Below are 26336 nucleotides of genomic sequence, written 5' to 3' on the forward strand. Positions count from 1 at the left end.
ACGGGACTCGGTGCGAGTTAGGATACAGGGGCAGCAGAGTTTTGAATGAGCTGAAGTTTACGGAGGGTGGAAGACGGGTGGCTGACCAGGACCAGGAGCCATTGTCGGTCAGCGAGCAACCGCCCCCCCGCCCCCCACCCGCAATCCGCCCCGAGCCTAGATCGGAGATCACACAGCGCGGTGAAGCTCCGCGGCGCGCACGTACCGTTGCGCCACCGGTTCAGCTCGGTCTCCAGGCGACGGATAGTCTCCTTGTGTGTCTTGTTCTTCTCTTTCTCCTTCTCGTATTTCTTCTTCCACTCCTCAGCTGTCAGCTCCAGATTGACGGAGGCCGTGTTCCTGATGGTCTTCGCCCTGGGAAAGGGAGGCAACAGATGACAGCAGTGTCCAGCGACGGGTCCGGAAATTGTAGTGTGGGGAAATGTGAGGTTATTGACGTTGGAAGGAAGAATTGAAAAAAAACAGAACATTTTTTAAATGGTGAGAAACTTTCAAATGTTGGTGTTCAGAGGGATTTGGGTAAAACGTATAAAATTCTAACAGGACTGGACAGACTAGATGCAGGAAGGATGTTCCCGATGGCTGGGGAGTCCAGAACCAGGGGTCACAGTCTAAAGATAAGGGGTAAGCCATTTAGGACTGAGATGAGGAGGAATTTCTTCACCCAGAGAGTGGTGAACCTGTGGAATTCTCTACCACAGAAGGCAGTAGAGGCCAATTCATTAAATATATTCAAGAGGGAGTTAGATATATTTCTTAAGGCTAAAGGGATCAAGGGATATGGGGAGAAAGCAGGGACAGGGTACTGAATTTGGATGATCAGCCATGATCTCATTGAATGGCGGAGCAGGCTCGAGGGGCCGAATGGCCTCCTCCTGCTCCTATCTTCGATGTTTCTGTGTCCTCGTGCAAGAAACAAAGTTAACATGCAGGTACACCAAGCAATTAGGAAGACAAATGGCATGTTGGCCTTTATTGCAAGGGGGTTGGAGTATAAGAGTGAGGAAGTCTTGCTCCAATTGTACAGGGCCTTGGTGAGACCACACCTGGAGTACTGGGCACAGTTTTGGTCTCCTTATCTAAGGAAGGATATACTGGCCTTGGAGGTGGTGCAACGAAGGTTCACTAGATTGATTCCTGGGGTGAGAGGGCTGTCCTATGGAGGAGAGATTGTGTAGAATGGGCCGATACTCTCTGGAGTTTAGAAGAATGAGAGGTGATCTCATTGAAACATACAAGATTCTGAGGGGGATTGACAGGGTAGATGCTGAGAGGCTGTTTCCCCCCTGGCTGGAGAGTCTCGAACCAGGGGTCACAGTCTCAGGATAAGGGGTCGGCCATTTAGGACTGAGATGAGGAGGAATTTCTTCACTCGGAGGGCGGTGAATCTTTGGAATTCTCTGCCCCAGAGGGCTGTGGAGGCTCAGTCGTTGAGTATATTCAAGACAGAGAGCGATAGATTTTTGGACTCTAGGGGAATCGAGGGATATGGGGATCGGGCGGGAAAGTGGAGTTGAGGTCGATGATCAGCCGTGATCTTATTGAATGGTGCAGCGGGCTCGAGGGGCCGAATGGCCGACTCCTGCTCCTGTTGCTTATGTTCTTAAATTGCGGGGGTGTAATGAAGCCCTCTGATGACCAGGTCTCCGGGCTAATTTTTAAAAAAAATGGGGAGGACAGACCCGTGAGCGTTAGTTTGGTTCAACGGACTGCTCCTGGAATCAGTGAGGATGAGGAAAATCAATCGGCGTACCCATTGCTGATCGCTTACCCAGCCGGGTTCACAGGATGGTGAACAGGACTGGAACTTTGGCAGCACTGTCGGAGGGGCGGTACTGAGGGAGCGCCGCACTGTCGGAGGGTCAGTACTGAGGGAGCGCTGCACTGTCGGAGGGGCGGCACTGAGGGAGCGCCGCACTGTCGGAGGGTCAGTACTGAGGGAGCGCCGCACTGTCGGAGGGGCGGCACTGAGGGAGCGCCGCACTGTCGGAGGGTCAGTACTGAGGGAGCGCCGCACTGTCGGAGGGGCGGTACTGAGGCAGCGCCGCACTGTCGGAGGGGCAGTACTGAGGGAGCGCCGCACTGTCGGAGGGGCGGCACTGAGGGAGCGCCGCACTGTCGGAGGGTCAGTACTGAGGGAGCGCCGCACTGTCGGAGGGGCGGCACTGAGGGAGCGCCGCACTGTCGGAGGGTCAGTACTGAGGGAGCGCCGCACTGTCGGAGGGGCGGCACTGAGGGAGCGCCGCACTGTCGGAGGGTCGGTACTGACGGAGCGCCGCACTGCCGGAGGGTCAGTACTGACGGAGCGCCGCACTGGTACTAGATATGCTGAAGTCTCTGGAGTGGGGGTTCGAACCCACCACCTGATTTAGAGGCGAGAGAGAGAGCGAGCGAGAGCGCTACCCACAGAGCCACGGCATGACACTTTGATTGAGAGAGAGAGAGAGAGAGTCGCTGTGAACACCTCAAGGCGTGGAAGTGCGTGACCCTGGCGCTGTACGTTTGGTTTATGCCCTACCTTTGCCCGAACATGAGTGTCGATTTAGTCTCTGCGTCATTGTAGCTGGACGGAGAGCAGCAGATGATGATCGTGGTTCTGCAGTTGCCTCCCAGCGAGTCCTGAAGGATTCGGGTCATCTTGCTGTCACGATAAGGTACGTGGCTTTTCTAGAAAAGCAGTAGAAAACATTAAGTATAAGAGTAAAGATGTCTTACTGCAATTATACAGGGCTTTGGTGAGACCACACCTGGAGTACTGTGCACAATTTTTGGTCTCCTTACCTAAGGAAGGATATAATTGCCTTAGAGGTAGTGCAACGAAGGTTCACCAGACTGGTTCCTGGGATGAGAGGGCTGTCCTATGAGGAGAGATTGTGTAGAATGGACCGATACTCTCTGGAGTTTAGAAGAATGAGAGGTGCTCTCATTGAAACATACAAGATTCTGAGGGGGGATTGACAGGGTAGATGCTGAGAGGCTGTTTCCCCCCTGGCTGGAGAGTCTAGAACCAGGGGTCACAGTCTCAGGATAAGGGGTCGGCCATTTAGGACTGAGATGAGGAGGAATTTCTTCACTCAGAGGGCGGTGAATCTTTGGAATTCTCTGCCCCAGAGGGCTGTGGAGGCTCAGTCGTTGAGTATATTCAAGGCTGAGATCGATAGATTTTTGGACTCTCGGGGAATCGAGGGATATGGGGTTCGGGTGGGAAAGTGGAGTTGTGGTAAATGATCAGCCACGATCTCATTGAATGGCGGAGCAGGCTCGAGGGGCCGTGTGGCCCACTCCTGCTCCTGTTTCTAATGGAAGCGGTGACCGTCGGTGCCTTTCACCCGCGAGCTTGCGCCGATGTGTTGATTCGGCGGCCATCCCTAGGTCCCGTTGACTTACCGTCCCCTCGGCCAGAGCAGAGATGACGTTCCCCAGGGCGGAGAGAGACTTGTTGATGTTCTTGGCTTCGTCCAGCACGGCTCCTTCGGCCCCGGTTTTACTGACCTACCGGAGAACAGAGCGCCGTTACCACGACAACACCTCCCAAAACCCGCCGCCGCCGCGAAGGACGAGGACAGCTGGTGCGTGGGAACACCATCATCTCCCAAACCCAGGAAGTGGGGGGGGCGGGGGGGGTGAGGTGGGCGCGAGTCACAATTCATGGGCGAGAGCGGGCCGATGGAAATGGTCCCCCATATGTTAAGTAAAGATTAGGAGGCGGGGGTGTGTCAATGTGTCAGGGTCTCAGCTACACGTTCCTCTGCCGGCCGCCAGAGGGCGGTTTAGGATGCCTCAGTACACTGCTGCCATGTCTCTGTACCTCTCTGCCCACCTGTCTCTCATTAGAGTAATTGTCTCATCTGACTAATCAGGCTGGTTATTTAAGCTGACCATTTCCGGCCCCAGAGGCTCAGTCTTGAGTTCTCATGCCTGCAAGTCACAGGTTAGTTCCGAGTCCTCGCCCTGCGTTTGGTATACTCGCTTTTGTTTCTTTTATTTGTTACTTTGTTCTTTTGTGTTTGGGAGTTCTCTGTGCCTCCTGTGTTTGGGGGCCTTCTAGTGGAGCACCTTTTGGGTTTGAGTGGAGCACCTTTTCGGTTTTGCCCCATCTCGGGTCTCTGGCTAGCTGTCTGCGCTTTGGCCCACTACCGCACCCGTAACACAAAGTCCAGGTTTGTGGGGGTGGGGGGGGAAACGATGGACATGGAGAGGGGAGCGGTGGGAGGAGAGGGGCGAGGGGAGCGGAGGGGCGAGGGGAGTGGAGGGAGAAGAGGAGGAGGAGGGAGACGGAGATGGGAAGGTGATGGAGGAGGGCCGATGAGGGTGGAGGACGGAGGGAACTAGGTGCCTCTAGTCCCACACCAACGTGGCTGACACTTAACCTTCTGAAGTGGGACCAAAAATCCGCTAGTCTTGCGTAGGTTCAAGGTGGCAGGCCAAAACCACCTTCTCTGGGGCAACTCGGTGCATGGGCAACAAATGCCAGCCTTGCCACATTTCCACCCCCCCCCCCCCCCCGACAGCCGAACGGATTGTCGAACAAAAAAATAAGGTCTTCCGACACTCTCGGTTTCAGGCGTGACGATTGGTCGCTTGTGAAGAGGGTTCTGGACCCTCTGGGAAAGGTACAAAAGGTAAATTGTGCTTGATTAATCTACTGGAATATTTTGAGGATGTAACTGGTAAAATAGATAAGGGAGAACCAGTGGATGTGGTGTATTTGGACTTTCAGAAGGCTTTCGATAAGGTCCCGCATAAGAGATTGGCGTGTAAAGTTAAAGCACATGGGATTGGGGGTAAGGTACTGACTTGGATAGAGAACTGGTTGGCGGACAGGAAGCAAAGAGTTGGAATAAACGGGTCTTTTTCCGAGTGGAAGGCAGTGGCTAGTGGGGTATCGCAGGGATCAGTCCTAGGACCCCAGCTATTAACAATATATATTAATGATCGGGATGAGGGAACTAGATGTAATATCTCCAAGTTTGCAGACGACACAAAGCTGGGTGGGCGTGTGTGCTGTGAGGAGGATGCCGAGAAACTCCAGTACGATTTGGACAGGTTGGGTGATTGGGCAGAAGCATGGCAGATGCAGTATAATGTGGATAAATGCGAGGTTATCCACTTTGGTGGCAAAAACAGGAAGGCAGATTATTATCTGAACGGCAATAGATTGGGAAAAGGGGAAGTGCAACGAGACCTGGGTGTCCTTGTGCACCAGCCGCTGAAGGTAAGCATGCCGGTGCAGCAGGCGCTTAAGAAGGCAAATGGTATGTTGGCCTTCATAGCGAGAGGATTCGAGTACAGGAGCAAGGATGTCTTGCTGCAGTTGTACAGGGCCTTGGTGAGACCACACCTTGAGTATTGTGAGCAGTTTTGTTCGCCTTATCTGAGGAAGGATGTTCTTGCCATGGAGGGAGTGCAGCGAAGATTCACCAGACTGATACCTGGGATGGCAGGAATGATGTATGAGGAGAGATTGGGTTGATTGGGCTTATATTCGCTAGATTTTAGAAGAATGAGAGGGGATCTCATTGAAACTTATAAAATTCTAACAGGACACGAAAATTGGTGGGGTGGTAAATTGCGAGGAGGAAAGCCTCAGGCTACAGGACGATATAAACGGGTTGGTCAGATGGGTGGAAAAGTGGCAAATGGAATTTAACCCTGAAAAGTGCGAGGTGATGCATTTTGGACGGACAAATAAGGCAAGGGAATACACAATGAGTGGTAGGACCCTAGGAAGTACAGAGGGTCAGAGGGACCTTGGTGTACATGTACATAGATCTCTGAAGGCAGCGGAACAGGTAGATAAGGTGGTTAAAAAGGCATATGGGATACTTGCCTTCATTAGCCGAGGCATAGAATATAAGAGCAGGGAGGTTATGATGGAGCTGTACAAAACGCTGGTGAGGCCACAGCTGGAGTACTGTGTGCAGTTCTGGTCGCCTCACTATAGGAAGGATGTGATTGCTTTGGAGAGGGTGCAGAGAAGATTCACCAGGATGTTAGCTGGGATGGAGCGCCTCAGCTATGAAGAAAGACTAAACAGGCTGGGGTTGTTTTCCTTGGAGCAAAGAAGGCTGAGGGGGGACCTGATTGAGGTGTACAAAATGATGAGGGGCATAGATAGGGTAGATAAAGAGGAACTTTTCCCCTTAGTAGGGGGGTCAATAACAAGGGGGCATAGATTCAGGGTAAGGGGCAGGAGATTTAGAGGGGATTTGAGGAGGAACTTTTTCACCCAGGGGGTGGTTGGAATCTGGAACTCACTGCCTGAAAGGGTGGTAGAGGCAGGAACCCTCACAACATTCAAGAAGCATTTGGATGAGCACTTGAAATGCCATTGCATACAAGGCTATGGACCAAATGCTGGAAAATGGGATTAGACAGGACAGGGGTGGATGGGCGGCGCGGACACGATGGGCCGTAGGGCCTCTTTCTGTGCTGTAAAACTCGATGACTCTATGACTAGACAGACTAGATGCAGGAAGGATGTTCCCGATGGCGGGGAGTCCAGAACCAGGGGTCACAGTCTAAGGATAAGGGGTAAGCCATTTAGGACAGAGATGAGGAGGAATTTCTTCACCCAGAGAGTGGTGAACCTGTGGAATTCTCTACCACAGAAGGCAGTTGAGGCCAATTCATTAAATATATTCAAGAAGGAGTTAGATATATTTCTTAAGGCTAAAGGGATCAAGGGATATGGGGAGAAAGCAGGGACAGGGTACTGAGTTTGGATGATCAGCCATGATCTCATTGAATGGCGGAGCAGGCTCGAGGCGCCGAATGGCCTACTCCTGCTCCTATCTTCTATGTTTCTATGAATGCAGTGGGGAGAGGGTTGAAGGAGAAGCAAGAGTGGGGCAACAGGAAAGCGAAGGGAACACGCGCTCCGCCCCCCCCACCCCACCCCACCACTGGCCCTCTTGTCCACCCGTGGCCCCTGTACCTTCTCACTTCCAGCCAGATCCACAAGGTAGAGCTTTCCGCTGAGCTTCTGTTCCGTCTCGATGTTCTCCTGCTTGATGTTGATGAGGAAGATGCTGTGGCTGCGGGAGCTATGCTCGTTCATGTCTGAACAGGGAGGAGGAGGAGACGGAAGAAGGCTTAACTGTCATCTCCAGACTCGACAATTCCAATTCCCTCCGCCTGGCACCCTCCGTAAAACATAGTTGGAGCACTGTGCACAGTTCTGGTCTCCGTACACCTTGGTTAGACCACACTTGGAGCACCGTGCACAGTTCTGGTCTCCATATACCTTGGTTAGACCACACTTGGAGCACCGTGCACAGTTCTGGTCTCCGTACACCTTGGTTAGACCACACTTGGAGCACTGTGCACAGTTCTGGTCTCCATATACCCTTGGCTAGACCACACTGGGAGCAACGTGCACAATTCTGGTCTCCATATACCTTGGTTAGACCACACTTGGAGCACTGTGCACAGCTCTGGTCTCCATATACCTTGGTTAGACCACACTTGGAGCACCGTGCACAGTTCTGGTCTCCGTATACCTTGGTTAGACCACACTTGGAGCACCGTGCACAGTTCTGGTCTCCGTATACCTTGGTTAGACCACACTTGGAGCACCGTGCACAGTTCTGGTCTCCGTATACCTTGGTTAGACCACACTGGGAGCACCGTGCACAGTTCTGGTCTCCGTATACCTTGGTTAGACCACACTTGGAGCACCGTGCACAGTTCTGGTCTCCATATACCTTGGTTAGACCACACTTGGAGCACTGTGCACAGTCTGGTCTCCATATACCATGGTTAGACCACATGTGGAGCACTGTGCACTGTTCTGGTCTCCATCTTATAAAAAGGATGTAGAGGCACTGGAGAAGGTGCAAAAAGGATTTAATAGAATAATACCAGAACTGAGAAGTTTATAACTATCAGGAAAGATTGAACAGGCTGGGGCTCTTTTCTCTAGAAAAGATGGGGAGAGGGAGGGAGGGTTGGTGGGGGGGGTGGGGGAGTGGTGCGCGGTGGGTGGCTGGATGCCACAAGAGTTGGCTTCCAGTGGCTGAGTTGTTGAAACAGGCTCTACAGTTCTGTCCGAGGAAGTCTCCAGAGTCCATGCCCAGTCTGTGCAGCGTTAACCAATCTCAGCCCGGGGGGGTGGTGGTGGTGAAAGGCATGAGATAACCCCTCACACCCAGAGTGAACGGGGCAACAAAATTAGTCTTGGCTGGGGTTTCCCCCTCCTGGCTAATCTCCAATGGCCAACGCCCCCCCACCCCCAGCCCCCCACCACACCCCAACTGGCAAATACGTGGACGATGCTGCCTCCACAGTCGAATATCCCCGGCAACAGTCACTGTCCAGGATCCAGGCACAGACAGCGATCACGCGGGTCAGATATCACGGCCCCGTGAGCCTGAATTCCAGCGGGCGGAAGGAAAAAGTGAATGGACAAGTATTTCCTCACTTACTTGTGACCGCAACATGGCGGTTGCACTTTCCCTCGTCAATGACGTCCATCACCTCCTCTGGACTCGACACAAAACGTTCTGTACAGCCCTGGAACACAACAGTTAACAACTGGTCAGCTATCGACTCTCAGGCACCCAGTGTCAGCACTCCCAGGACAGGTATAGCACAGGTTAGATACAGAGTAAAGCTCCCTCTGCAATGCCCATGAAACACTCCCAGGGCAGGTACAGCACGGGGTTAGATACAGAGTAAAGCTCCCTCTGCACTGTCCCATCAAACACTCCCAGGGCAGGTACAGCACGGGGTTAGATACAGAGTAAAGCTCCCTCTACACTGTCCCATCAAACACTCCCAGGGCAGGTACAGCACGGGTTAGATACAGAGTAAAGCTCCCTCTGCACTGTCCCATGAAACACTCCCAGGGCAGGTACAGCACGGGTTAGATACAGAGTAAAGCTCCCTCTGCACTGTCCCATCAAACACTCCCAGGGCAGGTACAGCACGGGGTTAGATACAGAGTAAAGCTCCCTCTACACTGTCCCATCAAACACTCCCAGGGCAGGTACAGCACGGGATTAGATACAGAGTAAAGCTCCCTCTACACTGTCCCATCAAATACTCCCAGGGCAGGTACAGCACGGGTTAGATACAGAGTAAAGCTCCCTCTACACTGTCCCATCAAACACTCCCAGGGCAGGTACAGCACGGGTTAGATACAGAGTAAAGCTCCCTCTACACTGTCCCATCAAACACTCCCAGGGCAGGTACAGCACGGGTTAGATACAGAGTAAAGCTCCCTCTACACTGTCCCATCAAACACTCCCAGGGCAGGTACAGCACGGGGTTAGATACAGAGTAAAGCTCCCTCTACACTGACCCATCAAACACTCCCAGGGCAGATTAGAAACAAACATTGACTAGAAACTCAATCAGTGCAGCAGAATTGCCCCAACCTCGCTGTCACACAAGCAACAGGAGTTGGGTACCCTGTATCTAGGGGTGCGACTCCCCAACCCCCAACCCCCGAGATTCACCCCCTGCTGTTTCTTACCTTCACGTAAGGAACTCTGTTCTTGTCCTCATGAACAGAAAGGTTCGTTTTTGCCACTGGAAGAGAGAACATACAGTTTATTCACGATAATTGAGAGTGAGTTTGCGCATTTGTACACAAGAGAGAGACAGATTGTGTGAGGGCGCATAAATTTACTGCACTCTTTAAGATGAGGAACATCAAGGTTAGGGGAGCTGGAGTACTTTTCACTGAGGGCCTCCTAGTGTCAGCATCAAACCCTCTCAGGTCAGGCTAGATACAGAGTAAAGCTCCCTCAAAAACCAACAGAGCAGGTACAGCACGAGTTAGATACAGAGTAAAGCTCCCTCTACACTGTCCCCATCAAACACTCCCAGGTCAGGTACAGCACGGGTTAGATACAGAGTAAAGTTCCCTCTACACTGTCCCATCAAACACTCCCAGGGCAGGTACAGCACGAGTTAGATACAGAGTAAAGCTCCCTCTACACTGTCCCATCAAACACTCCCAGGGCAGGTACAGCACAGGTTAGATACAGAGTAAAGCTCCCTCTACACTGTCCCCATCAAACACTCCCAGGGCAGGTACAGCACGGGTTAGATACAGAGTAAAGCTCCCTCTACACTGTCCCATCAAACACTAACTGGGCAGGTACAGCACGGGTTAGATACAGAGTAAAGCTCCCTCTACACTGTCCCATCAAACATTCCCAGGGCAGGTACAGCATGGGGTTAGATACAGAGTAAAGCTCCCTCTACACTGTCCCATCAAACACTCCCAGGGCAGGTACAGCACGGGTTAGATACAGAGTAAAGCTCCCTCTACACTGTCCCATCAAACACTCCCAGGGCAGGTACAGCACGAGTTAGATACAGAGTAAAGCTCCCTCTACACTGTCCCATCAAACACTCCCAGGGCAGGTACAGCACGAGTTAGATACAGAGTAAAGCTCCCTCTACACTGTCCCATCAAACACTCCCAGGGCAGGTACAGCACGGGTTAGATACAGAGTAAAGCTCCCTCTACACTGTCCCCATCAAACACTCCCAGGGCAGGTACAGCACGGGTTAGATACAGAGTAAAGCTCCCTCTACACTGTCCCATCAAACACTAACTGGGCAGGTACAGCACAGGTTAGATACAGAGTAAAGCTCCCTCTACACTGTCCCATCAAACACTCCCAGGGCAGGTACAGCATGGGGTTAGATACAGAGTAAAGCTCCCTCTACACTGTCCCATCAAACACTCCCAGGGCAGGTACAGCATGGGGTTAGATACAGAGTAAAGCTCCCTCTACACTGTCCCCATCAAACACTCCCAGGACAGGTACAGCACGGGGATGAGGGTCATCGGTTATGTGGAGGGATTGGAGAGGCTGGGATTGTTCTCCTTAGAGCAGAGAAGGTTAAGGGGAGATTTAATCGAGGTGTTCAGAATTACGAGGGGTTTTGATCGAGTAGAGAGGAAGAAACTGTTTCCAGTGGCAGGAGGGTCGGTAACCAGAGGACACAGATTGAAGATAATCGGCAAAAGAACCAGAGGGGGAGATGAGGAGAATGTTTTTACGCAGCGAGTTGGGAGCAGATTCAATAGTAACTTTCAAAAGGGGGAATTGGAGAAATACTTGAAGGGGAAAAATTCACAGGGCTACGGGGAAAGAGCAGGGGGGAGTGGGACTAATTGGAGAGCTCGTTCAAAGAGCTGGCACAGGCATGATGGGCCGAATGGCCTCCTCCTGCGCTGAGAGATTCTATGATTCGTTTGGGCGGATTTGTAAAAACAAGGCTTACCGTCCAGCAAGTCGCGAATCTTATCCATGTAGATTTCAAAGTAAGAGACCTGAGGAGGAAAGGGGAGGAGAAAAATGAGACCGTGGAGAAAGTGGAAGAGAAAAGCAACACATTTAATAGAATTACTTAGAATGTACCGCACTGAAACAGGCCATTCGGCCCAACTGGTCCGTGCCGGTGTTTATGCTCCACACGAGCCTCCTCCCACCCCTACTCCATCTCACTCTATCACCCTATCCTTCTATTCCTCTCTCCCTCGTGTGTTCATCCAGCTTCCCCTTAAATGCATCTACGCTATTCACCTCAACCACTCCCTGTGGCAGCGAGTTCCACATTCTCGCCACTCTCTGGGTAAAGAGGTTTCTCCTGAATTCCCCATTGGATTTATTAGTGACTGTCTTATATTGATGGCCCCTAGTTTTGGTCTCCCCCACCCACGGTGCTCCAAGTGTGGTCTAACCAAGGTATATGGAGACCAGAACTGTGCACAGTGCTCCAAGTGTGGTCTAACCAAGGTATATGGAGACCAGAACTGTGCACGGTGCTCCAAGTGTGGTCTAACCAAGGTTCTGTACAAGTTATAAGAAACAGGAGCAGGAATAGGCCACTTGGCCCCTCGAGCCTGCTCCGCCATTCAATAAGATCATGGCTGATCTTGGGCTCAAAGCCACTTCCCTGCCCGCTCCCCATAACCCTTCACTCCCTTATCTTGCAAAAACCTGTCTATCTCCACCTTAAATATATTCAATGACCCAGCCTCCACGGCTCTCTGGGGCAGAGAATTCCACAGATTTACGACCCTCAGAGGAGAAATTCCTCCTCACCTCAGTTCTAAAAGGGCGACCCTTTATTCTGAAACTATGCCCCCGAGTTCTAGATTTTCCCACAAGGGGAAACATCCTCTCTGCCTCTACCTTGTCGAGCCCCCTCAGTGTCTTAGATGTTTCAATAAGATCCACTCTCATTCTTCTAAATTCCAATGAGTATAGGCCCAACCTGCTCAACCTTTCTTCATAAGTCAACCCCCTCATCTCAGGAATCAACCGAGCGAATCGTCTCTGAACTGCCTCCAATGCTAGTATATCCTTCCTTAAATAAGGAGACCAAAACTGTACGCAGTACTCCAGGTGTGGTCTCACCAATACCCTGTACAGTTGTAGCAGGACTTCCCTGCTTTTATACTCCAACCCTATGCTTCAACATAACATAGAAACATAGAAGATAGGAGCAGGAGTCGGCCATTCGGCCCCTCGAGCCTGCTCCGCCATTCAATGAGATCATGGCTGATCATCCAAACTCAGTACCCTGTCCCTGCCTTCTCCCCATATCCCTTGATCCCTTTAGCCTTAAGAATATATCCAACTCCTTCTTGAATATATTTAATGAATTGGTCTCAGCTGCCTTCTGTGGTAGAGAATTCCACAGGTTCACCACTCTCTGGGTGAAGAAATTCCTCCTCATCTCAGTCCTAAATGGCTTACCCCTTATCCTTAGACTGTGACCCCTGGTTCTGGACTCCCCTGCCATCGGGAACATCCTTCCTGCATCTAGTCTGTCCAGGCCTGACAGAATTTTATAAGTTTGAATGAGATCCCCTCTCATTCTTCTAAACTATAGCGAGTATAAGCCCAATCGACCCAATCTCTCCTCATACGTCATTCCTGCCATCCCAGGTATCAGTCTGGTGAATCTTCGCTGCACTCGCTCCATGGCAAGAACATCCTTCCTCAGATAAGGCGACCAAAACTGCACACAATACTCAAGGTGTGGTCTCACCAAGGCCCTGTACAACTGCAGCAAGACATCCTTGCTCCTGTACTCGAATCCTCTCGCTACGAACGCCAACATAGCATTTGCCTTCTTAACCGCCTGCTGCACCTGCCTGCTTACCTTCAGTGACTGGTGCACAAGGACACCTAGGTCTCGTTGCACTTCCCCTTCTCCCAATCTATTGCCATTCAGATAATAATCTGCCTTCCTGTTTTTGCCACCAAAGTGGATAACCTTGCATTTATCCACATTATACTGCATCTGCCCAATCACCCAACCTGTCCAACTCATACTGGAGTTTCTCGGCATCCTCCTCACAGCACACACGCCCACCCAGCTTTGTGTCGTCTGCAAACTTGGAGATATTACATCTAGTTCCCTTGTCTAGATCATTAATATATATTGTGAATAGCTGGGGTCCTAGCACCGATCCCTGCGGTACCCCACTAGGCACTGCCTGCCACTCGGAGAAAGACCCGTTTATTCCAACTCTTTGCTTCCTGTCTGCCAACCAGTTCTCCATCCAAGACAGTACCTTACCCCCAATCCCATGTGCTTTAACTCTGCACGCTAATCTCTTATGCAGGACCTTGTCAAAAGCCTTCTGAAAGTCCAAATATACCACATCCACTGGTTCTCCCTTATCTATTCTACCAGTTACATCCTCAAAAAATTCCAGTAGATTAGTCAAGCATGATTTACCTTTTGCTCTTCAATTCTATTAGGTCAATTCTCTATCCTAATGAAAGGAAGCCCCAGCCTGTTTAGTCTTCCCGATAGTTATAACCCTCTCTCAATTCTGGTATCATAGACTGTAAAATCTTGGGAGTCCATCTTGTCGTCTCAATATTAACCAGGCACACGTCAAGACAGCCACCGAGGTGGCCTGGGTCACTTGCCCGTAACGGATGCTGCCCTTTGCCCGCCAAGTCTTTTACCTTGATGTGGAACTCCAGGTTCTCGTCCATTGAGTAAATGTGGTCGAAGATGTCATGCGTGATCCTTGGGATGATTCCCATCAAGTGGGAGTCATGGAGTGTACCCTACAAGAGAAACAGCAGTTCATGCCGTTAGATGGGATCCGATCCCAAGCAGGAAGGCACGTGGTGGACAGTTCCCCCGCACCCCCTCCTCCCCCCGCCCCACCCAGGCCTCAGGTTAGCACCATGGATCTCGTAGCTGCCACCGGCAACAAGGCAAGGCAAAGCCAAGCCAAAAAAAACTCACCAGAGAAAGTCAATCGGACAATGTCGCCAGCTGTGGTTGAGTGGGCAGCATTGTCTTTCTCGCCTCCGAGTCAGGAGGTCCTGGGTTTGAGCCCCACTCCAGAGACTCGAGCCCCGTAATCCAAGCCGACACTCCCCAGTGCCAGTGCTGAGGGAGCGCCGCACTGTCGGAGGGGCAGTGCTGAGGGAGCGCCGCACTGTCGGAGGGGCAGTGCTGAGGGAGCGCCGCACTGTCGGAGGGGCAGTACTGAGGGAACACCGCATTGTCGGAGAGGCAGTGCTGAGGGAGCGCCGCACTGTCGGAGGGGCAGTGCTGAGGGAGCGCCGCACTGTCGGAGGGGCAATACTGAGAGCGCCGCACTGTCGGAGGGGCAGTACTGAGGGAGCGCCGCATTGTCGGAGAGGCAGTGCTGAGGGAGCACCGCATTGTCGGAGAGGCAGTGCTGAGGGAGCGCCGCACTGTCGGAGGGGCAGTACTGAGGGAGCGCTGCACTGTCGGAGGGGCAGTGCTGAGGGAGCGCTGCACTGTCGGAGGGGCAGTGCTGAGGGAGGGCCGCACTGTCGGAGGGGCAGTGCTGAGGGAGGGCCGCACTGTCGGAGGGGCAGTGCTGAGGGAGGGCCGCACTGTCGGAGGGGCAGTACTGAGGGAGCGCCGCACTGTCGGAGAGGCAGTGCTGAGGGAGCGCCGCACTGTCGGAGGGGCAGTGCTGAGGGAGCGCCGCACTGTCGGAGGGGCAATACTGAGAGCGCCGCACTGTCGGAGGGGCAGTACTGAGGGAGCGCTGCACTGTCGGAGGGGCGGTACTGAGGGAGCGGCGCACTGTCGGAGGGGCGGTACTGAGGGAGCGGCGCACTGTCGGAGGGGCGGTACTGAAGGAGTGCCGCACTGTCGGAGTTGCCGTCTTTCGGACGAGACGTTAAACCAAGGCCCCGTCTGCCCTCTCAGGTGGATGTAAAAGATCCCACGGCCACTATTTCGAAGAAGAGCAGGGGCGAGCTCTCCCCGGTGTCCTGGGGCCAATATTTATCCCTCAACCAACATCACTAAAAACAGATGATCCGGTCATTATCACACTGCTGTTTGTGGGAGCTTGCTGTGCGCAAATTGGCTGCCGCGTTTCCTACATTACAACAGTGACCACACTTCAAAGAAAGTACTTCATTGGCTGTGAAGCGCTTTGGGACGTCCTGAGGTGGTGAAGGGCGCCAGAGAAATGGGAGTTCATTCTATCTTTATCTACGTTAGCTTGATAATTAATAGGAAGCAGAGAATGCCGGGGGCTTGAGGATTGGCGGGGGGAGGGTGAAGACCGATAATAGCTCTGGCTGGTTGTTTTACAAGGTCCCACTGCGAGTTCGTTACATCATTAAGGGCCTGGGTTCGACCCCTGGTCTGTGCGGAGTCGCCTGAAACGGCGGTAGGAGGTTCTGCGATTGGGAGGGAGAAGAAATAAAATGTCGTCCATGATAAAGAATCGTCGTCATGCTAAACCTTTACAGAACACTGGTTCAGCCTCAGCTGGATGTAGAGGCATTGGCAAGGGTGCGGGGGAGATTGACCAGAATGGTACCAGCGGGTGAGGGACTTCAGTTCTGTGGAGAGACTGGAGAAGCTGGGGTTGTTCTCCTTAGAGCAGAGAGGGTTAAGGGGGAGATTGACCAGAATGGTACCAGGGGATGAGGGACTTCAGTTACACGGAGAGACTGGAGAAGCTGGGGTGGTTCTCCTTAGAGCAGAGAGGGTTAAGGGGGAGATTGACCAGAATGGTACCAGGGGATCAGGGACTTCAGTGACGTGGAGAGACTGGAGAAGCTGGGGTTGTTCTCCTTAGAGCAGAGGGGGTTAAGGGGGAGATTGACCAGAATGGTACCAGGGGATGAGGGACATCAGTGACACGGAGAGACTGGAGAAGCTGGGGTTGTTCTCCTTAGAGCAGAAAAGGTTAAGGGGAGATTTAATAGAGGTGTTCAAAATTACGAAGGGTTTTGATCGAGTGGAGAGGGAGAAACTGTTTCCAGTGGCAGGAGGGTCGGTAACCAGAGGACACAGATTGAAGTTAATCGGCAAAAGAACCAGAGGGGGAGATGAGGAGAATGTTTTTTAACGCAGCGAGTTGTTGTGATCTGGAACGCGCTGCCTGAAAGGGCGGTGGGAGCAGATTCAATAGTAACTTTCAAAAGGGGTAATTGGATAAATACTTGAAGGGGAAAAATTCACAGGGCTACGGGGAAAAAGCAGGGGGGGGGAGTGGGACTAATTGGAGAGCTCGTTCACAGAGCTGGCACAGGCACGATGGGCCGAATGGCCGCCTCCTCCTACGCTGTGCGATTCTATGAATTGGACAGAGTGAGTTAGACTTTGAAGCAGAGAGAGAGACGGACAGAATCAAACGGTGCAAGTGCGGTGGACAGCAGGAGACGCAACCCTCCCATGGTTGAATAACTATCTGGCTGGGCTCCCCCACCAAGAATGGCGACTCGGGTGAGGAACCGGACACAGGCCAGGACTCACTAAACTGTTGAACCCCCCTCTTCCCCCACCTCAAGTGAGGAGCAGATGCCTTTCGGGGGAGACGGGGGGGGGGGGGGGTGGGGGGGGTAGACGTTTGCTAAACTCTCGTTAACGGCAAGTTCCCCGCACGCTGTGACGTAAGAAAACTACTAGGTACTCGGTCTAAGCGTTAAACAAAGCTTTAATCAACTGTTTTACAACATGGAGGTCTAGTTGTGTCCTTCACTAGTTCCTGTTAAAAATGTCCTGCGCAAGCTGGGCCCGTGCCCGAGTATTTATACTCTCCCTGGACAGCGCCACCCGTAGGCTGCTCAGTATTATTTCATAAGTCTTTCTTTGATGAATGACTGATTCATGTCACACTGTCCTTACCTCCATCGTGTGGGTCTTTCCGGAGGAAGTCTGTCCGTAGGCGAATATCGTCCCGTTGTAGCCGCCCAGCACGTCTGCGGAAACAAAACAGAAAAAGAGTTGATCGAGGACCTCATCAGATCGGGACGAGGAAACACTGTGCAAACTTGGCCACTTCTGCTTTGGAAGGAGGTGACCGAAAGGTGTCGGCCGTGACTCGTTGAGTAGCACTCACTCCCTCTCTCGCCTCCGAGTCAGAAGGTCATGGGTCCCAACCCCCACTCCAGAGACTCGAGCCCCGTAATCCAGGCCGATGCTCCCTGGTGCCAGTACTGAGAGAACGCCGCGCTGTCGGAGGGGCAGCACTGAGGGAGCGCCGCACTGTCGAAGGGGCGGTACTGAGGGAGCACTGCACTGTCGGAGGGGCGGTACTGAGGGAGCGTCGCACTGTCGAAGGGGCAGTACTGAGGGAGCGTCGCACTGTCGGAGGGGCAGCACTGAGGGAGCGCCGCACTGTCGGAGGGGCGGTACTGAGGGAGCGTCGCACTGTCGAAGGGGCAGTACTGAGGGAGCGCCGCACTGTCGGAGGGGCGGTACTGAGGGAGCGCCGCACTGTCGGAGGGGCGGTATTGAGGGAGCGCCGCACTGTCGGAGGGGCAGTACTGAGGGAGCGCCGCACTGTCGGAGGGGCCGTCTTTCAGATGAGACATTTAACAGAGGCGCTGTCTGCTCTCTCAGGTGGATGTAAAAGATCCCACGGGCACTATTTCGAAGAAGAGCAGGGGGGAGTTCTCCCCGGTGTCCTGGGGCCAATATCTATCCCTAAACCAACATCACTTTAAAAAAAAAAACAGATGATCTGATCATTTATCAAATTGCTGTTTGTGGGAGCTTGCTGTGCCCAAATTGTCTGCCGCGTTTCCTACATTACAACAGTGACCACACTTCAAAAAAAGTACTTCATTGGCTGTAAAGTGCTTTGGGACGTCCTGAGGTGGTGAAAGGGGCCGGAGTAATGTGAGCTCGTTCTTTCTGTCCTTCTTTATAGGTTCTTATAAAGGCACAGACACCAATGAAGGGGACATTTATCGGGAAAACCTGCTCGTTTCCTAAACATTTGTTTCCCTTCAAGGATCTCCGGGTCTCAATCTCGGTTCCAATCCCATTCTCGGCCGTGTCTCTCTCCCCCTCCCCCCGTGGAACCCCCCCCTCCCTCCGTCCCTCCCCCTCTGTCCCTGTCCCTGTCCCTCCCGTGTCTCTCTCTCTCGCTCTCTCTCGCCCCCCGTCCGTGCATCCCTCTCTCTCCGTCCGTGCGTCCCTCTCTCGCCATCCATGTGTGTCTCTCTCTCTCTGTCCATGTGTCTCTGCCCAGCAGTGACCTTCACCGCCCCCTCCACCCTTCGACCAAAGCAGCTGTGGGCCAGTGACCAGCTACGAGAAGGGATCCTCCTTACCTCGGACAATCTGCCTGGCGCAGGCATTGTAGACCTGATCCTGGGTGGTGTTGGTCGCGAACACGCGATCGAAGGCATACGACTTGCCCTGGGGCAGAACAGAGAGAGGGATAGAGAAACAGGGTAAGATTCATATCGCAAAAAAAAAAGACAAGACAACGGAACACAGGAATCGCAAGACGAAAACAGACTAAGGTCCACCTAGTTCACCATCAACCATCCTGGACATTGCTGTTGGACATCCTGGCGAGTTCAGGGTTAACAGTCGAACTTCCTTTTATCTTGGAGTAATGGGCTTTCCAAGATAAACAGGATTGCTTTGAAGTGTCGAGAGGGGAAAGCCTAGCTTGTCTCTGCTTTATGTCTGAGTGTTATGTGCGTGAAATGCTTGTGCAAGGGAATAAGCGACAGTAAATGACGTCAGCCATGAGCGATTAAGGTGCAACTTTAGGGGCTAGGGTAATAAACATAAGTAGAGGGATCCACTAACTATAGTATAGAAAGATAACGGTTAATAAAGCATATTCTTCAAAGGATTCGGGAACAGATTGATTTACAAGAATGATTCCAGGGGATGTGAGACTTCAGTTGCGTGGATGGACAGGAGAAGCTGGGGTTGTTCTCCTTTGAGCAGAGAAGGTTGAGACAACATTTAGAAACATAGAAACATAGAAGATAGGAGCAGGAGTAGGCCATTCGGCCCCTCGAGCCTGCTCCGCCAATCAATGAGATCATGGCTGATCATCCAAATTCAGTACCCTGTCCCTGCCTTCTCCCCATATCCCTTGATCCCTTTAGCCTTAAGAATATATCCAACTCCTTCTTGAATATATTTAATGAATTGGCCTCAGCCGCCTTCTGTAGTAGAGAATTCCACAGGTTCACCACTCTCTGGGTGAAGAAATTCCTCCTCATCTCAGTCCTAAATGGCTCACCCCTTATCCTTAGACTGTGACCCCTGGTTCTGGACTCCCCGACCATCGGGAACATCCTTCCTGCATCTAGTCTGTCTAGTCCTGTTAGAATTTTATAAGTTTCAATAAGATCCCTGTGATAAAAATGCTAACTTCCGGGAAGTTATGTCATCACTTCCTGTGAACTATGAACTATGAACTGTGTAATTACCTCACTTCCTGTAAATGTCACTTCCTGTTGGACTGGTATAAATACTGGTCTGTTCAGTATTGTAAGAGGCTTCTACCAGAGGCATGGTAAAGACCTCTCTTGTATATAGTGTGTTTATAAGTTACTTAAAGCTTACTTTAAAGTTACTTGATGGTAAGTCTCCTTTTTCTTACATCAATTTAAGTAACTTAGTATTTACACTGACAAATACTAGACCTTCAGACAAACTCGGAAGTTAAGGATCCAGGGAACCACCCATCATGGAGAAAATCCTTAGACCTATTCGTCTGGACTTGGACCCGAATACACCAGCAGCTGGCAGGGTATGGAAGCATTGGTATCGTACTTTTGAGAATTTTCTGGATGAATGTAAAGTGGATGCTCCTGCTAAATTGAAGATACTTGTCAATTATGTGACCCCAAAAGTGTTCGAATATGTTGATGACTGGGATAATTACGAAGAGGTGATTCGGGCACTTAAGAAACTGTATGCGAAGACCCCAAATGAGGTCTATGCTAGACATCTACTGGCCACAGCCCGACAAGGGCCAGGGGAATCAATTGACGAATTCCTGCAAGAACTTCGCAGGCTCAGCGTAGATTGTAACTTTCAGGCAGCCTCAGCTGAGCTGTACCGCCAAGAAATTATTCGTGATGCTTTCATCTGCGGGATTGCCTCTCCATTTATACGCCAGCGTCTACTAGAAAGTAAAACACTTGAGCTACAAAAAGCTTTTGAACTAGCTTGTTCACTGGATTTGGCAAAGAGAAATGCAGACCTCTATCAGCTGCCCAGATCTCGATCTGCTGCTGTAGCTGCAACCAGACAATTCAAGCGGTCTCAGGTGAACCCTATCATGGGGGAATCTAATTCTGATAATTCTGATGAAGAAGAGGAGGACGACCCCACTTTAGCAGCCTCTTGGCAATCTAGGAAGGAATGCTTCTTTTGTGGAGATGCTTTTCACCCTAGGAAAACCTGCCCTGCTCGCAATGCAATCTGCAGTTATTGCGGGAAAAAAGGACACTTTGCTAAAGTTTGCCTATCAAGGGCCTCTACGAGGGCCAATCCAGCTAAGGCCTACCGAACTGCCCCAATTAGGGCCTATCAAGATGCTCCAGCTAGGACCTATCAAGCTTCCTCTCGAGCTCTCTCCCGAAGAAGCACACCGAGAGTTTTAGCCACTCTCTGTGCAACGACACCAATTACAGCTGCTTGCCCACAGAACCTGTCTCAGGCAGCCACAAAAATTTCAATTAAAGGGCATACCTTAGATGCCTTAATTGACTCAGGAAGTACTGATAGTTTCATTAAGGAACAGATTGTTGCGAAATTGAAACTACATGTCTTCCCATCGGACCAGGCAATTGCGATGGCCCAGTCATCACTTAATACCAGAATCTCCGGCTTTTGTGTTGTTGATATGACACTTCATGGTCGTATGTATCCCTCCACCCGACTTTCAGTGCTCAAAGACTTATGTAGTGATCTCCTCTTAGGGCTGGACTTCCAAAAACAGCATAAGAAACTCACCATTGAGTTTGGTGGATCCAAACCCGGACTTACTATTTCTAATATACCATCTAAATTACCATTTTGTGCATTATCAGCAGCTTCACTTGATGAACCCTCATTATTTGCCAGTATTCCGCCTCAATGCCAACCGATAATAACGAAATCGCGGCGCTTTAATCAGGGAGACCAATCTTTTATTGCGGCTGAAATCTCTCGACTTCTAGCAGAGGATATCATTGAACCATGTTCGTCGCCCTGGCGGGCTCAAGTCGTCATTGTCAAGAACCCTCTAAAACCTCACAAACAGCGACTATGCATCGATTATTCGCAAACCATCAATCAATATACCGACTTGGACGCCTACCCATTGCCACGCATTGATGATATGGTTAATAAACTGGCCGAATACAAAGTGTTCTCAACTTACGATTTAAAAAGTGCCTATCATCAGTTACCCTTGAAGGTCTCAGATAAGCAGTACACAGCCTTTGAGGCTAATGGACGGCTGTACCAATTTCGTCGCCTCCCATTCGGGGTTACTAATGGAGTGGCTGTCTTTCAACGGGCAATGGATGGCCTGGTTAAGCAGGAAAACCTAAGGGACACTTTTCCCTATCTTGATAACATTACCATTGCAGGTCACGATCAACAGGAACACGACTCCAACCTCCAAAAATTTCGGGATGCCCTCCATCGCCGTAATTTGACCCTGAATGAATCCAAATCTGTTGAGTCGCAACCGACCATCAACATCCTTGGCTACTGCGTAGGCAATGGTATCATTAAGCCAGACCCAGAAAGACTTCGCCCGCTCCAAGAGCTCCCGTCACCTAAGAATCCGGCTTCTTTACGTCGGGCTCTCGGTCTGTTTGCATACTACGCTAAATGGATTCCTCATTTTTCGGACAAAATCCAACCCTTGCTGCATGCTAGATCATTTCCACTGGGAACAGCGGCTGTTGCAGCCTTTAACCTTCTCAAAAAACAGTTGGAGAAAGCGGCTCTTCACTCCATCGATGAGAATCTCCCTTTCGTGGTTGAATGTGATGCCTCGGAGGTGGCGATCTCGGCTACTCTGAATCAGGAAGGTCGTCCTGTAGCATTTATGTCCAGGACCTTACAAGGTGCCGAGCTACATTATCCTCCGGTTGAGAAAGAAGCCACAGCCATCATAGAGGCAGTACGGAAGTGGAACCATTTTCTAGCTCGCCAGCATTTTACATTGATCACGGACCAACGATCAGTCGCCTTCATGCTCGATAATCGAAAACGAACCAAAATTAAGAATAATAAAATACAACTTTGGAGGATGGAACTGGCCTCTTTTGGTTATACCATTCTCTATCGGCCTGGCAAGGAGAATGTGGCCCCGGACACCCTCACACGGGCATTCTGCTCCACTATGTCATCCTCCACTCTCATGGATGTCCACAATGGTTTGTGTCATCCTGGCGTTACGCGCATGCTACATTTCGTACGATCACGGAATCTCCCTTTTTCCACTGGAGATGTAAAAAAAATATGCTCAGAATGCCGGCTTTGTGCGGAATTAAAACCTCAGTTCTTCCGCCCCTCAGATGGTATACTCATACATGCAACCCAACCGATGCAACGACTTAGCATCGATTTTAAGGGCCCAGTGCCCTCTTCAACTCGGAACACATATTTGCTCACCATGATCGACGAATATTCACGTTTTCCGTTTGCCTTCCCCTGCTCCAATATGCTGGCGTCCACAGTAATCTGCTGCCTTGAGCAGGTATTTTCTCTCTGTGGCATGCCGGCTTATATTCACTCAGATCGGGGTCCATCCTTTATGTCAAGGGAACTCAAGGACTACCTCTCAGAACGGGGAATTGCTACAAGCAAAACAACACCATACCATCCCATTGGAAATGGGCAGGTAGAGAGGTATAACGGTATCATCTGGAATTCCGTACGTCTCGCTTTAAGATCTCGGGGCCTACCAGACCAGCAATGGGAAACAGTGCTTCCGGATGCATTGCACTCTATACGGTCCCTGCTTTCTACAGCCACAAATACTACACCTCATGAGCGGTTCTTTGGATTCCAGCGTCGCTCATCTCATGGAACATCACTCCCGTCATGGCTAACTACTCCTGGACCTGTATTACTCCGAAGATACGTTCGGACGTCTAAAAATGACCCTCTTGTAGACGAGGTCGAACTAACCGAGGCCAACCCCACCTATGCAAACATACGATATTCCGACGGCCGAGAATCTACCGTATCATTACGGGATCTGGCTCCCTGCCCACCAGGACCTAGTGGGACATCGGGTGATGGCATTTCACCAGGAAACTCTTGGGACCTATCGGGTACCCCTCTCCAGGATCCTGATCGGACACCAACTAGCTTGGTGCCGGTAGAACCCCGTGCTCAAGGTTACGACCCTCCCAGTACCGCGCATGAAAGTACTGATCCGCCACAGACCAGCTCTGCACCTCCCTCTGAACAGAGGCAGTCCGACTTTGAACCTATTGGGGCTCGTACTCGAAGCCATGATCTCCCCGACCCTTCACAGGGCAATCCAGGCCACACAGACTCTGACCAATGGCCAACCGCATGTAAGCGGACCAGCGACCCTCTACGACGGGAATCCAAACGGGTGCGACTCTTCCTTGTTCGGCGGCTACGGACCAAAAGGTAGACCACAGCCTCCTAATCCTGCAGGAGGGAAGAATGTGATAAAAATGCTAACTTCCGGGAAGTTATGTCATCACTTCCTGTGAACTATGAACTATGAACTGTGTAATTACCTCACTTCCTGTAAATATCACTTCCTGTTGGACTGGTATAAATACTGGTCTGTTCAGTATTGTAAGAGGCTTCTACCAGAGGCATGGTAAAGACCTCTCTTGTATATAGTGTGTTTATAAGTTACTTAAAGCTTACTTTAAAGTTACTTGATGGTAAGTCTCCTTTTTCTTACATCAATCCCCTCTCATTCTTCTAAACTCCAGCGAGTATAAGCCCAATCGACCCAGTCTCTCCTCATACGTCATTCCTGCCATCCCAGGTATCAGTCTGGTGAATCTTCGCTGCACTCCCTCCATGGCAAGAACATCCTTCCTCAAATAGGGCGACCAAAACTGCACACAATACTCGAGGTGTGGTCTCACCAAGGCCCCGTACAACTGCAGCAAGACATCCTTGTTCCTGTACTCGAATTCTCTCGCTATGGAGGCCAACATACCATTTGCCTTCTTAACCGCCTGCTGCACCTGCATGCTTACCTTCAGCGACTGGTGCACAAGGACACCCAGGTCTCTTTGCACTTCCCCTTCTCCCAATCTATTGCCGTTCAGATAATAATCTGCCTTCCTGTTTTTGCATTTATCCACATTATACTGCATCTGCCATGCATCTGCCCAATCACCCAACCTGTCCAAATCATCCTGGAGTTTCTCGGCATCCTCCTCACAGCACACACGCCCACCCAGTTTTGTGTCATCTGCAAACTTGGAGATATTACATCTAGTTCCCTCGTATAGATCATTAATATATATTGTGAATAGCTGGGGTCCTAGCACCGATCCCTGCGGTACCCCACTAGTCACTGCCTGCCACTCGGAAAAAGACCCGTTTATTCCAACTCTTTGCTTCCTGTCTGCCAACCAGTTTTCTATCCAAGTCAGTACCTTGCCCTCAATCCCATGTGCCTTAACTTTACACGCTAATCTCTTATGCGGGACCTTATCGAAAGCCTTCTGAAAGTCCAAATACACCACATCCACTGGTTCTCCCTTATCTATTCTACCAGTTACATCCTCAAAAAATTCCAGTAGATTAGTCAAGCATGATTTACCTTTTGTAAATCCATATTGACTTTGTCCGATCCCGTCACTGTTTTCCAAGTGCTCTGCTATTACACCTTTTACAATGGACTCTAGCATTTTCCCCACGACCGATGTCAGGCTTACCGGTCGATAATTCCCCGCTTTGTCTCTACCACATGGCTTTCAAAACGAAATTGGAGAAGTACCTGAAGGAAAAAAATTTGCAGGGCTACGGGGAGAGGGCGGGGGAGTGGGACTAGCTGAAGTGCTCTTGCAGAGAGCCGGCACAGGCTCGACGGGCCGAATGGCCTCCTTCTGTTCTGTAACCATTCTATGATTCTACTCTATGATACCTGGGATGAAAGGGCTGTTCTACGAGGAGAGATTGAGTAGATTGGGCCTATGTTCTCTGGCGTTTAGAAGAATGAGAGGTGATCTCATTGAAACGTAGACAATTCTTAGAGGGCTTGACAGGGTAGATGCTGAGAGGCTGTTTCCCCCCTGGCTGGAGAGTCTAGAACCAGGCGTCACAGTCTCGGGATAAGGGGTCGGCCATTTAGGACCGAGATGAGGAGGAATTTCTTCACTCAGAGAGTGGTGAATCTAATCTCTGCCCACCGCCATTTTACCTGGCTCTACAGGGTATTGTGGGCACCACAAGCAAGGTTCAATCGGGTCAGGGGCTGTGAACTAGTGCCCAAGTCACAATATTCCACATGAGCAATTGTCTTGGATGCAAATGGCATGTTGGCCTTTATTGCAAGGGGGTTGGAGTATAAGAGTGAGGAAGTCTTGCTCCAATTGTACAGGGCCTTGGTGAGACCACACCTGGAGTACTGGGCACAGTTCTGGTCTCCTTATCTAAGGAAGGATGTACTTGCCTTGGAGGCGGTGCAACGAAGGTTCACTAGATTGATTCCTGGGATGAGAGGGCTGTCCTATGATGAGAGATTGTGTAGAATGGGCCTGTACTCTCTGGAGTTTAGAAGAATGAGGTGTGATCGCATTGAAACGTAGACAATTCTTAGAGGGCTTGACAGGGTAGATGCTGAGAGGATGTTTCCCCCCTGGCTGGAGAGTCTAGAACCAGGGGCCACAGTCTCAGGATAAGGGGTCGGCCATTTAGGACTGAGATGAGGAGGAATTTCTTCACTCAGAGGGCGGTGAATCTTTGGAATTCTCTGCCCCAGAGGGCTGTGGAGGCTCAGTCGTTGAGTATATTCAAGGCGGAGATCGATAGATTTTTGGGTTCCAGGGATATGGGGATAGGGCGGAGAAAGTGGAGTTGAGGTCGATGATCAGCCATGATCTCATTGAATGGTGGAGCAGGCTCGA

The 26336-nt window shown here is 51.1% G+C and overlaps 1 protein-coding gene across 2 annotated transcripts in view; it reads right to left on the reverse strand.

The window, feature by feature from the left end:
- The window catches only part of kif5ab (kinesin family member 5A, b), a 141425-nt gene that overhangs the window by 87518 nt on the left and 27571 nt on the right, over nucleotides 1-26336 (reverse strand). For both annotated transcript variants that reach the window (XM_085973034.1, XM_085973033.1), the window contains exons 2-11: nucleotides 18561-18648; nucleotides 17128-17201; nucleotides 13956-14060; nucleotides 11248-11296; nucleotides 9479-9534; nucleotides 8427-8514; nucleotides 6938-7062; nucleotides 3388-3492; nucleotides 2519-2667; nucleotides 206-354 (exon numbers count right to left, since the gene is read on the reverse strand). In XM_085973034.1, coding sequence (XP_085829160.1) covers nucleotides 206-354; nucleotides 2519-2667; nucleotides 3388-3492; nucleotides 6938-7062; nucleotides 8427-8514; nucleotides 9479-9534; nucleotides 11248-11296; nucleotides 13956-14060; nucleotides 17128-17201; nucleotides 18561-18648 — 988 coding nt within the window. The remainder of the gene's footprint in view (nucleotides 1-205; nucleotides 355-2518; nucleotides 2668-3387; nucleotides 3493-6937; nucleotides 7063-8426; nucleotides 8515-9478; nucleotides 9535-11247; nucleotides 11297-13955; nucleotides 14061-17127; nucleotides 17202-18560; nucleotides 18649-26336) is intronic.

This window comes from Somniosus microcephalus, chromosome 33, assembly GCF_052327205.1.
Source record: "Somniosus microcephalus isolate GS21.2 chromosome 33, FLI_Smic_1.0, whole genome shotgun sequence".
NCBI classification, from domain to species: Eukaryota; Metazoa; Chordata; class Chondrichthyes; order Squaliformes; family Somniosidae; genus Somniosus; species Somniosus microcephalus.